We start from the raw sequence: 18,044 nt of genomic DNA on the forward strand, positions 1-18,044 counted from the left end.
AGAAAGAGGGCGACCGAAGGAGACGGGGGAAGAAAGAGAGGGAGATAATGGGCTTCCGGCGTTGAAAGCGTGTTCGTGGGGCAGGTTTTAATTTTCAAGAGGCCGCCGCCGGTCCGCCGGTCCGTCGCGTCGTCGGTCCGCTCCTGTTGCCCTGTGCAGCAGCTGTGCACGCCGACTGGCATGTTTCGTTCGATTTGGCGCGTGCCCTCGTTGCTGGGCTCTCTCGTTCTCCCTTGCTCGTCCCTTCACTCTATCTCTCGTTCCCCCTATCCCTGGCCGTGCTCGTTTCGTTCCGTTTCTTCGTTCGTTCGTTCGTTGGTCGCTTTCGCCGTTACTCTTCCGTTTGAGCCGAGACCCCGACACCTGTTCCACAGCTGATACGCGGCTGGCTACTTTTGCTCGCTCGGAACCTTCTCTCCAGCCTGCGTTCCAACGACGATTCTTTCGGGCCCGATCACGCTCAACTTCTCCTCGGTTAACAACTTGGTCAACGGATCGTGTTCTAATTGCGACCGCAACTGTCGCCCCCAATTAATCCTCGCGCAACACGCTCCCGCTCGCCTCCTCCGACATCCAGAACCTCCGAAACCTGGATACCTTTTGTTCCCACACAAATTCTCACGAATTTCTCCAAATAGAACAAACTCGATATCAAGATCATTTTCCGGGGGTGAATACAGTAACGTCGGCACTCGCAGAGGCTGACATTAAATAAAATGCAAAATCAAATTTTTAACAGTCTAACATTAGATATAAGCTGAAATGGATATCGCGAAATAGACTAAAAAAAAAAAGTGTAATGGACTAGAGAATGACGGAGGATGATATAAGCGGACAAATAGTAACAGGTGATGGATAGGAAAAGAAGACAGTGAATGTATAATAAAATGGGCTAAAATTAGGATATGGAGAATGAAATAGTTTGAAATTTTAGACACCTTTTTCTTCTCCGAAATTCTCACAAATTCTTTACCCAGAACAATCGAATCTCCCAAGCTGAATCTCTGATAGTTCCTAGAGCATTAAGAAACATACCCGTGACTCTCCCTCCCTCTCTCTCTCTCTCCCTCTCCCTCCCTCTCCCTCGAGGTTTATATCTAACGATTTTCTGCGTCGATACGTTTCATGATAGATGCGATTCTTTTCTATGTAGATTGCTCTCAGCTTCAGAGCCATAGCTATGCCCCATTGAGCAATTTCTGCTGTGGCGGTCTCCAGATATCTCACGATCATAATGGAACCAGTGAAAAAAGGCTACGTGCTTTGTTTCTTTTGCTACGCGGAATGCCGTGCGTGGGCGTGGTTTTGTTGCTCTCGGTTTCAAAGGGTGGTGCCCCACAGAGCGATCAGTAGTCACGAGCTACATTGTGTCGACGGTTATTTTTTGCAAGACGCTCCGGTCGTTCCAGTTAACGTTCTTAATTTATTAAACTATTGTAATCGTATTCTTAACTTGTCTACTTTAACCTATTAACCGATAACTTTCAGTTTACCGGCTCGTATTCCACTTCGTGTGAATACAATTGTATTCACGACGATTACGTCAATTTTAGTTGCCCTTGCGTTATGCCTTGACAAGCGTTAAAACCGAATAATACGTTGCGATCAATTTAAGGGAATTGATTATCAGAATTCGGTTTAAAGTACAGAAACAGCTAATCAGGATGAACCCCGAGTACGGTGTTTAACCATCACAGTATCGTTAAAATTGTTATTGTTACTATTATTATCTCAGCGTACTTTGTTTTTTAATTTCCAAGTTAAGTTGTACTAATTATATAACAGAATGACAGAAGAGTATGAAAAATTCATTATTGCTCAAACATAACGGACACTTTTTACGGAACACTTCCAATTTTTAACGACAATAGCAACAAATTTGTCAAATTTGCACCTAAACCGCTGATTCGTAAATTTTGTATTATATTAATTATTAGCTTTTAGCTCTGTATTTTAAAAACGGGGTTTCTATTGATATATATAAATAAATGAAATGAAATGAAATTAAATTAAATTAAAAAAAACAGCAGACGGTATTAACCCCTTGCCGTATTTTAACGAGTCATACTCGTGACGGAGATTTATAACAATAAGCTGTTAGGTACGAATGTTTAACCGTTCCTTTAAGTAGAAATCAAATTTTATTCTCTCGTCACCAATATTTAAACATTCAAGCAGATGCTAGCACATGATAAATATAAAATTCCTTTTTCTTCTAAGAAATTAGCGCGATCGAAATAATTCTAATCATAGTAATTGTAAAGAAAATGGTACGGCAAGGGGTTAAACGTCAAACAGAGTCGAGGCAGACTTCGAGGATCGGGTCCGAATAGACCCGGGCGCGGTACGGCGATGGTTAAAGGGCCGACTCGCGAAATTCCGGAGCCGGTCCAACTTGAAAGGGACGCGGGGGAGCAGTGGGGACTAGCCGGTCCAATTGTTCATCCGTGTGAACAAACGCGTGGGCTGAATGCTCAGGAATTTCGGAATAGTTTGCTCGCGATCACGCGTTCCTTTCGTGGTCGTTGTTTGTCGGCCTCCGTCGTTCGGCGTCACAGCGTGGCTGAACGAGACGGAACGGGACGGAACGGGACGGAACGAGGCTGAGCGGGACGTATCGCGCGCGAGAAGAGGGTGCATTTAGGTAGTCGAAGGAGCCTCGCATATGCTCGTCGCGGGGACGTGCGTGTTCGTTTGTGTTTGGGCCGCGCGCGTTCGTGCGTTTGTGCGTTTGTGCGTTCGTAAGAGTGTCCGTGCCGTGAGGGCCTGCCCGAAGCTGCACTCCCACGCTCACCGTCCATGAAATGGGGTGCGAGGTGCAGCCACACATCAGCCCGCGCAGGTGTAGGTGGTGTACGCGCAAGGGTCCGTCCCTTGGGCCCTATTAACCGGACCGTATGAGAACCCGTGCTCCTCGTACTCGTTCTCGTTCTCGTTCTCACTCCGTATCTACCTCGGACTACGCTTTTTATCCTACCGGATGAACCCTCGCGTCCTTGTTCACTCTCCACCGAGTCGATTCCCGTCAATTTTCCCAGCTCCATGGCTGCTGCTGCTTTACCGCAGTCTTATCGTCTTTTTACAGCTGGCAATTTCTTGAAATATCAATTCTCGAGCCGACTCGCTTTCTCAAACCGTCGTTTCTCCCTCGAATCGTAACACGAGTCGAGCAAGGGCCAAAGTAAACTCTCTTCAACCCTTTGGTCGATGGAAGCGATAATCGGAATCCGTAATACGCGCAAACTCGTTCCTGGGGGCCGCGTCCGAGCATGTTCTCGATTATTTTTGTCTCGCTGCAGCCATTATCTCGAAAACTGGAAACATTATCAGGTCTACTTTGTGCGTAATCTCTGATCGAACTCTCGTCTAGACGATGTAAACAAATATTTTTCAGCTTTCGCCTGAGAGTCCCTAAACGCGACTACTCGTCCCCGCGAGGCGACACCGTCTCGTTACGGGTCGTGTCTCTTGTCGGGCCACCTGTTTTCCGCGCCGTTCAGACGGATAACTGTGGGAACGTCGTCGACTGGTCACACATATCGCGTACGTTATAATTCCGACTGTTCACGCGACGCAACTGAACGCAACGCAGCGCTTGCGGTGGTGGTGGATTATGGTAATCCGCGGAAAAGCCATTGTCCCGTGTACCTTCGTTTGGTTAGGGATGTCGAGAATTCGCGATCGTGACGGGGCAGATTTTTCGACGCGGCCCGCGTAGATCGCTCGACGATCGAAGCCTCCAACTATCGGAACCTATACGAAGATCGCGCAGGTGCAGACGGCAAGGCGAAGAGAACGGGTTGTCGCATAGGGGTGCTCGGAGCGTTAGAAATTGATTTGTGAACGGAAGCTACACGGAGAATTTGAATAAGTGGCGTCTCCGTAACAACTCTTGTTCCCTCGTGTCGGCTAACGGTGAAATTCAGATAAGATTAAGCGATTTCCGTCGACTTCCGTTCGCGTAAGCCTTTAAGGCGGTTTCGTCTTTCGACAAAAATATAAATCTGCCCGCGAGTAATCAAAACAGGATGCGCGCATATACGCTCGCTTATCTCTATGCCATAGATACGATCGAAACCGCTCTCGCTTTTTATTCGCTTTCTGTGCGAAACGGGGGCCAGTCTTGGACGGATCGCTGTTTAATGACGTCGCTTCTTGGACCTGCTCGTTCGACGATATCCACGTCCATCGATTGCGAGGACTGACACAGTCGGTTTTATCGAACCGCGAATCTGCGGGGGGCCTCAAGTGTAATATTTGTTAGAAATTCTAAACAGCGACGGTATCGAAACGATAATGTATCCGGACTCTAATCTGGCTTCGGTTATCTTAAATTAAATTTAGATTTTCCCGCGTAATTTCTACACCGCGAACTTAATTTCCAGTAACGGAGTCGAGAGCACGATTGACGTGTCTCGTTCGTTAGCTCCGTGATTTGTTGACGTTATGATTTATGGAGACTCGTGTAGACATAATTGATATTCGTAATATTACAATGCGTTAACGCCAGACCAGTTAGAAAAACAAGAAATTGCTATGTAAATGTAAAAACCGCTAAAAAAAAGGAGGTCGAATACAAATGAAGAGTTCGCTCGTTCTTCCCGGTTGGTAGGCTGTCGCGCGGAACGATTAAAACGTACACGCGAACGAAAGAGTTATCGGAATACTCATTTGCTAATTGGAATAGTTGGATTTGCCGCGTATAATTATTTTTTAAAGTAGCAAATCGGAGCTTGAGGGAGTCACGCCTCTAGCTTCACGTATCCTTCGAACCTGTGCAAACGTTTTTAATGTTAATCCACCGAAAAATCGCAAAGTCGATCATTTCGCGACTATTGCGTCGACACAACAATTTCTCCTGTTCTACGAAATCAATGTCTTGGACGCCGGTGGACTTTTGAAAAGTTGTTTGAGCTACATCCGTCTCGATCAGTTTCTGACACAATACAGCCCGGAGATGTTTACATGGAAACTTTCCTGTGCAGGAGTTTTTATAAAGATAAGCTTCAAATTTCGAAAGGATGCCAAGGCTTGAACTGTTAAGTTCTTTTTTGTCAAGTTTTCGCTGTTTTAGCGGAGGAATATAGCCAGAAAAAAGTGTCTGTTTTTAATCGTCTGGACGGTGATGTGCCAAATTATTTCCTAGAATGTGTGCCCCATCCGTAACATTAAATACTATTTTCAACCTCTAAAAAGCATTTGTTAGATAACTACCGATTCCCTATAAATGTATCGAGCTTTGTCTGAATCCCAAGCGACGTCTCTTGGTTCAAGATACCACGATACATTTGCACAGAGGAGGTTATCGACAACGCGCATCGCTACCATACAATCACGCCGGGGAGTGTAACCTGTGGTGTACCAAGGCGTCTGATCCACGACGAAGGCCCTCGAAAGTCGATCGAACCGATCCATTCGGCAGCATGCAATGTTCGCGTGGAATCGAATCGCATATTCCGAGCGTTGTTCGATCGAGGACGAAACGATCGCAGCCTCCGTAATGGACGCGCGAGCCGGCGCGGCCCGACGCTGCGCGACGCTGTTTCTCCTGCTCTCGAGGAAAGGAAGTCGAGGATAGGCGGAGTTCGCTCGAGCCAATCGTCGAGATGCGCGCCGCCCACGTGTCAGCAGTTCCTCCCTGCAGACTCCGTGCCTCCCGTGGCCTCCTGTGGCCTCCGGTGGCCTCTGGTGGCCTCCCGTGGCCTCCGGTAGCCTCGCGCGATCCTTGGCAGTTCATCCGAACGACTTTCCCGACGCCAAAAGACAATGGATGCGGTTTGGAAGCCATTAGTTCTCTCCCGACGATCAATACCCGGCTGATTGTCCGCGATTTTGCTCCTAAAATCGTCAAAAGTCAAAAGTCTCCAACGGAAATATATTATTGGAAGATTCAGAGTTAAGGAAGGAATTTCCTCTTGTCCTCTGTAACATTCCATCTCCCAATTCTTCAGCTCCCCATGGTACCTGTAAACTGTATTGTCTGCTTTCTGACATACGAGCTTATTAAACGACGAATTACGTTTGGTTCCAGGAGGCTACAATCACTTACGCAGTCCCGTGTGCCAAGACGAGAATCAGAGAGACGAGACCTCGCCGCCGCCACCGCATAGCCATAGCACTCAAGCACCGAACTCTCATTCCAGTACACCGAACAGCAACAATAATAACAATAACAACAACACCGCGAATAACGCGTACATACATCTGCGGAACTTAAATCAACTCAAAACGGAGTGTAAGTATCCGCGCTTTGATCGAGAATAGTCGTCAGCCGGATACGTTTTTGAAATGGTTTGTAAAACTGTGGTCGATCTTGCAGCGAATTACAGCAATCACCATATAACGGAGCACCTGCAAGGGGGTGGCGGAGCATTGACGAGCGGCAATGACCTCGCGGGCACAGGGACCAACGAGAGCGACCTCAGGGTCAGCCAAGCCGCCACGGAGAGTTATATGACACCGGCTCACTATTCCGGGTATGACGAGGCGTCCGAGTACCATAGCCTGCCGCAAGATCATCAGCCGCCCCATCCATACAATCTAGACGGTTCGCCAGAGTTTTACAGCACCAGCGGAATTCAGCTCGAGCCGAAGTATCAACCGTCCCCGTTCAAGAACTATCCACGCGGTGAGTTCTTATTTCAATTCAATTCGATTTCTCCACCGACAGCAGAGAATGATAATAGAACTTGAATTATTGTAAACAGGTCGCTATCACGAAGGTTACAGCGAGAGTGGATACGGACAGTACGATGCGACGCCATTCCAAACGGTTCCCGGAAGCGGAAGCGGTGGTGGAGCTGGCGGCGTCAGCGGTGATCAATGGGGCGTTGGTCCCATCGGAGAACACCTGTCCCACCACCCCGCGTTCCTTGCGAGCCTTGGTCCCAGGGATTCCTCTAACCCTCATCATCCCTCCTCCATCGGCAATAACCCTGACCAGAAGCCTTTGCTGCAGAGCGCGATGATCGCTGGTTATACAAGTAAGTGCCTGAAATAAACGCTATGGTTTCAAATCAGCATGGAATGATATCGATGGACGTTGACATTGGATGATGAATTTCTAGACAGTGGACCCTGCTTCACCGGTTCAGGCCCCATCCAGCTTTGGCAGTTTTTGTTGGAACTCTTGACAGACAAATCCTGTCAAGGGTTTATCTCGTGGACCGGGGACGGATGGGAGTTCAAACTGACAGACCCGGACGAGGTGGCGCGTCGTTGGGGTATTCGCAAGAACAAGCCTAAGATGAACTACGAGAAACTGAGTCGTGGTCTTCGCTACTATTACGACAAAAACATTATCCATAAAACCGCTGGGAAGCGGTACGTCTACCGTTTCGTCTGCGACTTGCAGAGTCTGCTAGGGTCAGTGTCATTATCTTCCTCTTCTGTTGTTGTCATTGTCGCCATTGTTGCTTTCTTTAAAACACTTGTCTTGAACGTATACATTTCGATTGTAGATACAGTCCGGAAGAGCTCCACGCAATGGTGGATCTGAAACCAGAGAAAAAGGAAGAAGACTGAGTTTTTGTTACCGAAAATGTTGTTTAAGGACTGTATCGTTGATCGAGGAATATCTCAATTAATTCCTGGATATCGGACTGGAACAAAGACGAAACTTGACCATGTAACGAACAATGTGTAAACGAACAAACGATGGAGGAACAAAAGCAAGACAGTGCATTATCGCTAACGAATCAATTCTTTGAACACGTATTCCAGTAGACACGGAGAAACCGCTCTCTCCGCGTTCAGATATAATAAGGAAAATCGAATCGGTCGTATGTACCAAAGACAGGGTCTGCATACCATTGGTGCCTAAAGATACTGACAACAAAAAATTGTGAGAATTTGTTTCTAAGTGATTCATTTGCCAAGCCAGATTTTAGAAGATATTTATAGGAAATAACTCAACAATTTATACATATTATATATATATATATATAAATAAATATACATATATAAATATATATATATATATATATAAATATATATACACATATATATGTATATATATATTTTTAATGTTACATGATTTCTAAGCACTACGTCAAGCCACACGATACGTCTAAATTATTTATGTATGTCCCCCATCATTTCAAACATGCGTGTTATATCTCGTTGATAGATGACACCATATGTGATTGTTATTACTATAATTTTACTACAATAAAGCCATCAATACCATTTTATTAGACGGCGAGCTTTCAATCCGATATTTTCAATGCTTTTCCACGTGTATATTACTCGCTAAGTTCTTCTATTTTTTTAGTATTACGAGTACCGATCTTTTCCGAGCTCGCTGTAACCGCAACAACCAGAACAATCGTGAACACACTCGTTTTATTCCGTTCTCTCTCTCTCTCTCTCTCACTCTCTCTCTCTCTCTCTCTCTCTCTCTCTCTCTCTCTCTCTCTCTCTCTCTTTGTCTTTGCTCTTTATCTTTCCCTTTCTCTCCTCTACTATTACTTTCTCGAAATGTCTGATGTGCGACCGAATCAGTTAGATTCGAGAAAAATTAGGATAATTATAATCGCCTCGGGTGCGAGAAAAGGTATGCCGTTAATTCCGCTGTGAGTTGTATGTTTTGGCGCGTCTTTCTTTCATAACGAAATCGTTTCGTTTCGTTGATCTCCAATTATTTCCTAACAATTAATGAAAAAAAATGAACGAAATTCGAGGGAAAGGGCGACGTGCAACCAGTGTTCAAGATTACGTGCGCCTAACAATCGTAATCACGACAGAGAATCTGAAATACGTGTATATCTGTGATGATTAAATTGTCGATGAAATATACCAATTTCCTTCCAGACGACTCTCGGAAAGCGACCACCCATGGGTACAGTGTTTTAGCATCGGGGACACCGTTCTTTATTAACCGTGGTATCAAAAAATTAACGTACGTTGGCAGAGATTACTAAACAATTTTCTCAATGCTTGAGAACGATTGCAACAAAAATGAATTCCTTTTATATGCATACCTTCTTTACATATGTCGAGTTCTACCATTCTATTTGTCTCTGCCGTGAACACAAACATTTTTCACGTCAAATATACAAATAATTATAATGACTGAATCACGATGATTACATTTTACCAGGGGTGGTATTTGAAGTACCGTGTTAGTGCTCGTAATACTGTGTACGCACGAGGAACGAAGCGTCTGCTTTTCCAAGGAGAAAAAATAAATTTATTCTTCCATGTATCACGAAAGTGTGAGCCGAGAGACACAGCAATAACTAAAGTAGACGTTTTCAAGGGATACTTTTCGCGATCTTTAATGTATATATATATAATGTGTACACGTGCGATGCGTAAGAACACTGGTCGAAACGTGTGTGTTAGAGAGATGAAATTATTCGCAGATAAACGTTAACTCGATTAGCTTTCTGCGTGATTCACCTTATCTAAATGAGCGTATTTTTATTAATACTTCTTTTTTGTCTTTTTAATTATACATTGTAAAAACGTTGTTCTGTTGGACGTAATATTTGTAATAATATCGATTATATTGATACGTTACGACGAATGAGAGACCGGGAGGAAACATTTTTTACGCGCGTTACGTGCCCCAATGCGTACGTATGTAACTACGTATTTCTACGTAAATTAAGCTTCCCTTTTAGTTGCGTTTTGTTGAACGTTCGCACGAAAAGATGAATAACTGAAAAAACGATGATAAAACGACGTTCGATGGTAAGTGCTGTAAAAGACAAACTCAGGAACCGTAATTCGATCTATTTTAATTAGGAAAATTTCGTTGGCACGTCCGCCACTGAAACCTTTCTAGAACTTTTAAATCAGAGTCGGGTACTAACTTCTTATCGTATTGATCAATTAATAATCATAGACGTTAATACATTAATCGTTAACTTTTAATCAAAATTCAATTAAATAAGTAGACCTGCTAATTATATGTATACATCGATGTAATGTAATTAATTTAATGATTAATGCAATTCATGATTAAGTACCCTACTTTAGGTAAATGCGGTGATATATCAGTTGCATTAAAAGTTTAATCGTTAATTGCAATTGATTATCAAATATTTCAATTGTGATAGCTAATCGTTAATTGCATTAAATGTTGTCCATCTTTGATTTAAATAATAGTAGGAGTAGTAGAAAGAATTTCGAAGCTGATAAATGAACAGCGGCGAACGTGTTAACTTTACCGGCGCCGGATATATTGACATACCCGTTACAATTGTTAAGTTTTTCTACACGTAAGGCGGAATATAATTTAGGCACGTCTGTTATTAATTATCAGAACGTGATCAACAGTGTAATAATTTCGAAAGCAACTCACGAACGCGAACGTCGAACGAAATCAATAGAAGTCAATACGGCATATGCATTTCGAATTTCTACGAGCATTGATAGGATACCACGCGTTGCACACGTGCATATACACCATGTCATTAATTAATTCGAAGTCCTTCCTTTTGCGCACACACAACTAAACGTTCGTAAATTGTATTCGAATACTCTTAGTCGGATAAAGAAAATACCGAGAGAAGTCGTTATCGTATAAACACCTACGTATTCTGTGTGTAAAAGTATGCGATCATCGTTTTCCACAATTTATGCGAATGCGAAGCTGAGACAGCGCGACATGTGAAAATTCTTTAGTAGTTGCAATAAAATAAAGAAATTTTTATAAATATGTCGTACACGGGTCTCGTTTTGTTTTTGATGACCTATCGAATAAAGCTAGTTCGTACCCTTTTACTCAATTAATTCCTTTTACCTGATAAAATTATTCAGTACAATAATATGTAATTTGAAAATTCAAATCTTCTTACCGACGATCGGCAATCTGCAAGATGACAGTGTATTTGTTGATTTGAAAAGTGGCGCGCTATTGGTCCCTTACAGTCAGTGAATGGAAGGTCTCCGCCGGAGTTGAAATTTCAAACTTACTGTTACCTTTTTGATTGAAATAGTGAAATGGACACCTCGATAATTGCAACGTCGAACGTGACCAATTTTCCAGAATGTGTGCTGGAATTGGTATGTAAACAATTTTTCGTGTAACTACAATGATTATTTTCTTACCGAACTCTTCAGGTATTGAATTCATTAAACGCTAAAGCATCAGCGATCGCAATACGATTTCACGCACAGAAACGTAAGATTCAAGTAGTGGACAATGGTGTAGGAATTTCAAGAAACAAATTGACAGCTGTTGCAGAGTATAATGATCACAGGACTGGTTGGAGTGTTGAGGATAATTGCAACACCAGAAAACAAACGCTTACAAATATTCGTAGGTTGTCTGATGTTATGATGATTAGTTCTAGACATCGAGATTCATCTCAAACGTATATGAAGGTATGCAAATTATTGTAACCAATATCTTACTGCATTTGAACTGACACTCTCCGTTGGCTACAGGTGTTCAAAATGTGTCAGTCGCCCAACATTGTCAATATTCAGAGGAGACCATCTTGTGGAACTACAGTAAGCATCTATGGGTTTCATGAGTTAACATTTCACAAATGGAACATACCCTTGATGTACTTCCTCATTGGAAATATTGCCATAGTGAATTTTCACGTAAATTACCATTCAATTATCAAGTAGTCTTAATTAAATTGATCTTCATACGCAACTGTTATATAGTTATGTACATAATTAATTCTCTAGGTGTCATTTTCCATTAGAGATGACCAAGAATCAAAAGTTATTATGGCAGTGAGTAGGTCTCATGAATCAATAGAAATCTTCAAACTGCTGTATTTTAGGGAAATATCATGTGACAATATGTGGCATATCAGCAACACCCATGAATCTCGTATAAAATTCAGTGCATTTATTGGATTAACTAACACGCAAACAAATGCACTGCAGTATATCTTCCTGAATAATAGACCTGTTAATTGTCCTTACATTCTTCAAATAATCTCAGCTGCCTTTGATAGCAGATTAAGATCTCTTGTTGGGTCAAGAATCCACCAAACATCTAAAATGAAGTCTAATTTTATTTTGTTATTTATCTCATGTACAGATTATGTTTTTACCATGAAGAACAGAAAGAGAACTTTGATTTTACCTTCTATTCATAATTTACTACTTAGTATTCAAAATGGAATATTTAATATATTTTTTAACAATACTATTCCTCTTTCCAAAAGTCTTTCAAAGACTATTAGAAGACGTAGGAATTTAATATACAATTGTATAAACAGTGAAAATGGTATTGTATTCTTTGAAAAACCGCTGACTTCCCAAAAACTGTTCTCTGAAAAGAATCGCGTACTACACACAGTCTGTTGCGTTGTTCAAGAAGAAATTAAAAAACTCACAATTCCATCTCCTTATGGAACTATAATTAGAAGACGGAGTTCAAACCCATCCTATTATTCTGATAGAATGAATACTGATAAAGACAATAGAAATTCCATACCATCATATGAAATGAATGCAAGTCAAATACTAAGAAGTAAGGTATCTGATATTCAAAAGTTCACTCCTGCCTCTGTTGTACTTACGCTTTCTGAATGGTCCGATTGGACTTATATTGACAATAAATCGAACAAATTAAATGAAACTAAGAGATTTGGAGACTCTCTACAATGTTCTAAACACTTCAATTTCTTGCCGAAAAAATTGCACAAACTTTTACGAGGCAATAAGAAATTGACAAAAACCGATGTGTTGAAGGAGTGGAGTGAAAGTGAATTGTCGACCAGATTGAAATCTGGTTTGCACAGTAAGTACAGTTTTTATTAAACTTTGTAATGCATTTTTAAACTTTATCTCCACAGATCGAAATATTAACATTTGTTTAGTACAAGATGTTTTGTTACACCAAGAAGTTGATATCCGTCCGTGCAAAGATACTCAACGATTCCGCGAATTTAAATTAAGAAAAGACATCTTAAAATTTGTAACGGTAACCCACTCTCTCTTGAGAATGATTTCATACAGGTTTATTACCATTTCACTAACAACAAATGTCATTTTTAGATACTGGGCCAGATGAATAACGAATTGATAGTAGCATTAGCAATTCAAAATAATACAAAGATGCTATTGATGATTGATCAACATGCCATTCACGAGAGGATACGATACGAAACTTTACTTAACAGTAAATATTTTTTTTTTATTTTTAAACGATGCACCGCTTATCTATTGACGATTACCCATTAAAATGTACAGTATACAAGTCACAAACCAAGGACGAACTATTCTCCGCCAAACTCAAAGAACCCATTATTATACAGTTACGTCTACAAGAGTGTAGCTTACTTCTAAAGAATAAAAAGCAATTGAAAAGATATGGAATTAATTTTAATATTGCAAATGATAACACAATAGTGGTGCGGACAGTGCCAGAATGTTTAAAAAAGAATAAATACCACTGTGACGAGATCAAGCTGAAGATGAGTGTACAAAATCTTTTAGACGAAATGTTACAGAAGTTTCTGAACAATAGGCAACAAGAATTTATCGATCTGCCGGCCGCTGTTCACAATGCAATCGCAGCAGAAGCTTGCCACGGTGTGTGTAATATTCAAAGTAAAGTACACAACGTATAAAATGGAAATTCTTAAAGTATATTTTTTAATAATAAACATCGATACAAGAATAATCTCATTCGTCCGAATGCATCACCGTACTTACGATCATCTAATGTTCAGAGTATTTTAGGAGCTATCAAATTTGGAGATAGGCTGACACTACAACAATGTAACTGGCTCTTGACGCTATTACAAGAGACAAAAATACCCACGCGATGCGCTCATGGCAGACCATCCATAGTGCCTATACTAGAGCTGCCAAAATCAGAAACTCGGAGCGGAAACATTACACAGGTAGATAATCTTCGCAAATACGTTTACATAGAAAAACCTAGATCATCTTCGCATTACAAGATAGCAGGCATCTATTAATATGCACCTTGTTATTCGAACATATTTGATCTAAAACGTAACTAACTCTACTTAATTAGTGCATAAATTTCATTTTTGTTCGACTGAATTAAACGTCAGGGTATGCGGAAATCAGAATGTCTTTCCCAAAGTAGTTGATTCTGCTCACGTAGATCGTGAAATCCGTTCCTCCAAGCGAAACTGGGCAGGGACTGTTGGGTCGAGCGAAGAAACACATCGTGTACAGAGCAAACTCTAATTCAGGCGATGTGCCGACAAATAATGTGCTGACCGGTTGCACTATTCCGTACAAGCTCGAACGCAGCTTGAGGATTGCACCCTTCTGCAATTGTTATCAGTTTGAAGTACAAATTAGTCTTTAAATGTACAACTCAAAAAATACAAGTATTGAGGATCGTGGGTTACTTACGTCACCCAACTTGGTCTCTTTCATGTATCCAAGATAGTTGAGCTTCTTCGCAGCTTCCTGCTTAGCATAGTAGATCCAATTGTGCAATCCAAGGATATCGGTATCGAACTGTTCAGCTAGGAATACGGTCTCAAAACCAGAACTGGAAGGGTCTCCGTCGATTCGTTTGAATTGGGAGAACCAAATGCGTTTCATAGAATCCTTGAACTCGTACTCATCGTTCGGAATGTATCCTTTGTCAGCCAAAAACTTCATGGTAGACTTCATGATTTCGGTCTCCATGATCTTGTCAACAAGTTCTGCCTCCTTGCGTCGTTCCTCAGGGGTGACTACCTCTTTCGTCCTGACGTCCAGCTCGTAGCTGTCGTGCAGAGCTAGCACTGCCTTCACAGTTGGAAGATCGTAAGCCTCAGCTTTCACATCCAACAAGCTGAAATAATTACAATCATCTTCCTAGGTAATATTAACTTAATAATTTCCCGATTTCTCCAAATAATCCGATACGTACGGTTCGGATGCATCGTCCGAAGTTGACTCATCCGTCTTCTGTCCCTGTAACTTCATACTTATTTGCGAGAAAGCATTGTTATCTTTCTCTTTCTGGTACAAGCTCTCTGTCAGCTTCTTGAGGTCATCGTTCGAAGTAACGAATCCTAGCGGATTAGGGTTGTTTTGGTTGGATTCCTGAGAGTTGGAATTCGCCGGTGGAGCGTTGTTATTGCCAGGGTTGCTCTGTTTAGTCTGTGGAGCGTCGGCAGCGGGCTGGGCCGCTGGTTGAGCTGCGGGAGCGGCTCCAGGGGCAGCTCCGGGAGCAGCTGCTGGAGCTGCTGCAGGAACAGCTGCTTCTGGAGCAGTACCGTTGTTGTAGTAATTGTTATAAGTGATTTGGGTGTGCGAAACCGGTGGTACAACGCCGGATGACCCTTCGCTGCTTCCTCTGGTGCCATAGATCCCTCCAGGTATCAATCGATTCACCGCAGCATTCACACCGGCGAAAACGAACGCTTCCTTCGCTAACTGTCCGATGCCTGGTTTCGACGACTGTTGGAGGAGGATCGTTTGTTGAGGTGTCGGTCCCATGGAACCGAACGCAGACCCGTAGGACGGTTGTGCGAAACTTGGTTGGTGTCCACCTACAGGTGGACTATTGTAGTGCGGCTGTCCTCCATAAGGAGAGTGTCCTCCGTAAGGTGAATATCCTAGACCACCAGGGTTGTAACCTGCACCTACTGGACCATTGTAACCGGAACCAACGGGACCATTGTAACCTGCACCTACTGGACCATTGTAACCGGAACCAACGGGACCATTGTAACCGGAACCAACCGGAGCATTGTAACCGGAACCAACCGGAGCATTGTAACGAGAACCAACCGGAGCATTGTTCTGGGAACCAACCGGAGCATTGTTCTGGGAACCAACCGGAGCATTGTTCTGTCCCAGATAAGGATTTGATGCTGGCTGTCGGGGGTATCCGCCTGAAAAGATTCATTCGTTTGGCTAGACTGTGTCTCTGGACACCGATAACATTTTAAGATTACGAATTTGTAACAGATCGCTGCACAAAAACTCAAAGAACGATAATTACCTAGCCCATGACTGTTCGCGGGATTCGGAGCTGCCGGTTTAGGGTATCCACCTGATTGAGGTTGTGAGTTCTGGGACTGCGAGACGTGAGTCTGCGAATGTTGGGAGGGTTTCGAACTTGTCCTTCGTGAACCCGAGCTCGAGCCCCAGCCCCAGCCCCTGGATTTCCCTCTTGCCCGAACAGCTTGAATATCCGCTGTACAACGTGGAAACATACAAAGCATTACAAGTTACAACTTTTGCAAACAAGAATATTTCAGAGTAGCAATTTTCAAATCTATACGCGAAGCGAATCCGTGCGAACGAAATTAATAATGGTGGCAGGAACCAACAAACCGTGAAACGAATGGTATCATCCGGTAGAATCGTTTCCACGATTACGTATTCGCAAGATAATCAACAACGAACCGCGCGATGCGTTTCGCAGAAATCCGCTGTGGCGGCTAAAATTCGCCTAGCTGCACGCACACAGGAAATCATGCACGTGTTGCATACGAACGCGCGAAATTTTGCGCGATTAGAAGAGCGAGTGCGCGAGATTGCGTGTGACGCGGCTAATATTTCATAATCTTCTGCCCACCTACTATATTCCACCATTGATCATGATACCAAGTCCTAACAATCTAACAACCAGCTAAATAAAATAATGATATACTCTTAGGGCCTTATATGCTCTTACTCTGTGCACGGCCTTCGAACTGATAGGAAAAGCGGCATGTTTTCATTGTTCGCAGAATTTTCATTCAATAATAAATTTTCGGGAATTTCATTAAATAATGAATTTTCATTCAATAATGAAGAAATTACGTTAAACCCATACTCGTTCGTCTAACGTAATATTCTCTGAATTTATTTATACCACACCGACCCTTACGTTCATTCGAACGATTAGATAAACGTTTTTCTTCTTTAAATGTTATACATATAGCAGATAACAGCGGGATCAACTTCTTTTTCGTCACAATGATTACAAGTCATTTAAATTCTAGTACATTCGATAGTCTATGTCTTGAACGCTATAGAGAAATATTACATAAGTCTCTTTTTTTCGTTCCCGTAGTGTCAAAACATAACGGTTGTGCTATCGGAGTTTTTATTACAAGCTCGATACTGAATCAATGAATTTTTTAAAAGTGAAACTGAGAGGAAGATAACCGAAACTATTCAAAAATTGATTGACGTTAACGTTATTAAGTTTACACCGCTTTTTTACTGTTTATTCCACGTGATTTAGGCTCGGATTGTCACGAGTACACGTCATCACGATGAATTTTGTCCATAAAGCACTATGTGGAACCGCTTCCAAGTTTCAAAGAATCACTTTAAATTCATTACGAGCTCAATGTCAGTCGCATGGCCGCGACTTTCTAGAACCGGTCAGGCACTTCTGCGACGCACATGCGAACGCTCCATCAGTTCTATTGAACGTAGGCAAGTGAATAATGACTCGCGTCTTGGTGTCCAAGTATTTATAAGAGCAATTTTCTCACAAGAGCAATTTTCATGCAATTCCGCAATGATTAACCAAGTCGATAGAACATTTTACATTCGTCTTTCCGGTTTACCTTCGACACAGACAACAGCCAAACCGCTGAGAAACTAGAAACTCACATTGAAGATATAAATGAATAACAAAGATCAGATTTATTCATCAGTATCAGCAGCGAGGAATGTTTCGCGTTCCCGTTAAACGCAGAAAAGTTTCTCTTTTAAGAAAGTTTCCTTGTCTATCAGCGAGTCGACAGAAGTTTCCTTAAGTATATATGTATACATATGTTTACTCGACAACAATTACTAAATATATTCGAAATGATACATATTGATCGTTAGAGGTCGGTGATACGAATGCCCGCATAAACCGGAATAGTCATGTGATGAAAGGACCCTTTGTTTTAAGTCGACATGACACGGTTTCCACTTTTTACTTACCAATCACAAGCACGGTGCAAATCATGCAAAGCAAGAGCAGTTTGTTACGCATGTTGCGTGTTTTACGTTCTCCGATGATCTAGTTTCCTTTTCGATAGGCTTTCTTGTGAGATTATCCGCTGCGTCGATGCGACCTAGGATCTCCGCAAAAATCGATGTTGACTGTTGGACGGCTAGCCCGTTACTGAGAAACGCTTCTAACCGGAAACATTCACGCT

The 18,044-nt window shown here is 42.2% G+C and overlaps 3 protein-coding genes across 8 annotated transcripts in view; 2 read left to right on the top strand and 1 right to left on the bottom strand.

The window, feature by feature from the left end:
- Pnt (ETS transcription factor pointed) overlaps window positions 1–10,669 on the top strand; it is a 188,590-nt gene extending 177,921 nt beyond the window's left edge. For all 6 annotated transcript variants that reach the window (XM_078182602.1, XM_078182606.1, XM_078182603.1 and 3 more), the window contains 5 exons: window positions 6,032–6,235; window positions 6,320–6,628; window positions 6,708–6,983; window positions 7,068–7,365; window positions 7,461–10,669. In XM_078182602.1, the coding sequence (XP_078038728.1) occupies window positions 6,032–6,235; window positions 6,320–6,628; window positions 6,708–6,983; window positions 7,068–7,365; window positions 7,461–7,524 (1,151 nt within the window). In that variant the 3' untranslated portion in view covers window positions 7,525–10,669. The remainder of the gene's footprint in view (window positions 1–6,031; window positions 6,236–6,319; window positions 6,629–6,707; window positions 6,984–7,067; window positions 7,366–7,460) is intronic.
- A 281-nt stretch (window positions 10,670–10,950) lies between these two features.
- Window positions 10,951–14,041, top strand: LOC144470969 (DNA mismatch repair protein MutL). Its single transcript, XM_078182586.1, has 8 exons — window positions 10,951–11,013; window positions 11,071–11,334; window positions 11,398–11,559; window positions 11,650–12,715; window positions 12,771–12,898; window positions 12,973–13,155; window positions 13,233–13,444; window positions 13,565–14,041. Exons 1-8 carry the CDS (start codon window positions 10,951–10,953, stop codon window positions 13,899–13,901), a joined length of 2,415 nt encoding a protein of 804 aa, XP_078038712.1. The 3' UTR covers window positions 13,902–14,041.
- LOC144471848 (uncharacterized) lies at window positions 13,545–18,015 on the bottom strand. The gene is made up of 5 exons (XM_078184383.1): window positions 17,827–18,015; window positions 15,899–16,093; window positions 14,819–15,788; window positions 14,311–14,740; window positions 13,545–14,223 (listed from the first exon to the last, which is right to left on the bottom strand). Exons 1-5 carry the CDS (start codon window positions 17,876–17,878, stop codon window positions 13,990–13,992), a joined length of 1,881 nt encoding a protein of 626 aa, XP_078040509.1. The 5' UTR covers window positions 17,879–18,015; the 3' UTR covers window positions 13,545–13,989.
- Window positions 18,016–18,044: the final 29 nt, after the last annotated feature.

This window comes from Augochlora pura, chromosome 6, assembly GCF_028453695.1.
Source record: "Augochlora pura isolate Apur16 chromosome 6, APUR_v2.2.1, whole genome shotgun sequence".
Lineage (NCBI taxonomy): Eukaryota > Metazoa > Arthropoda > Insecta > Hymenoptera > Halictidae > Augochlora > Augochlora pura.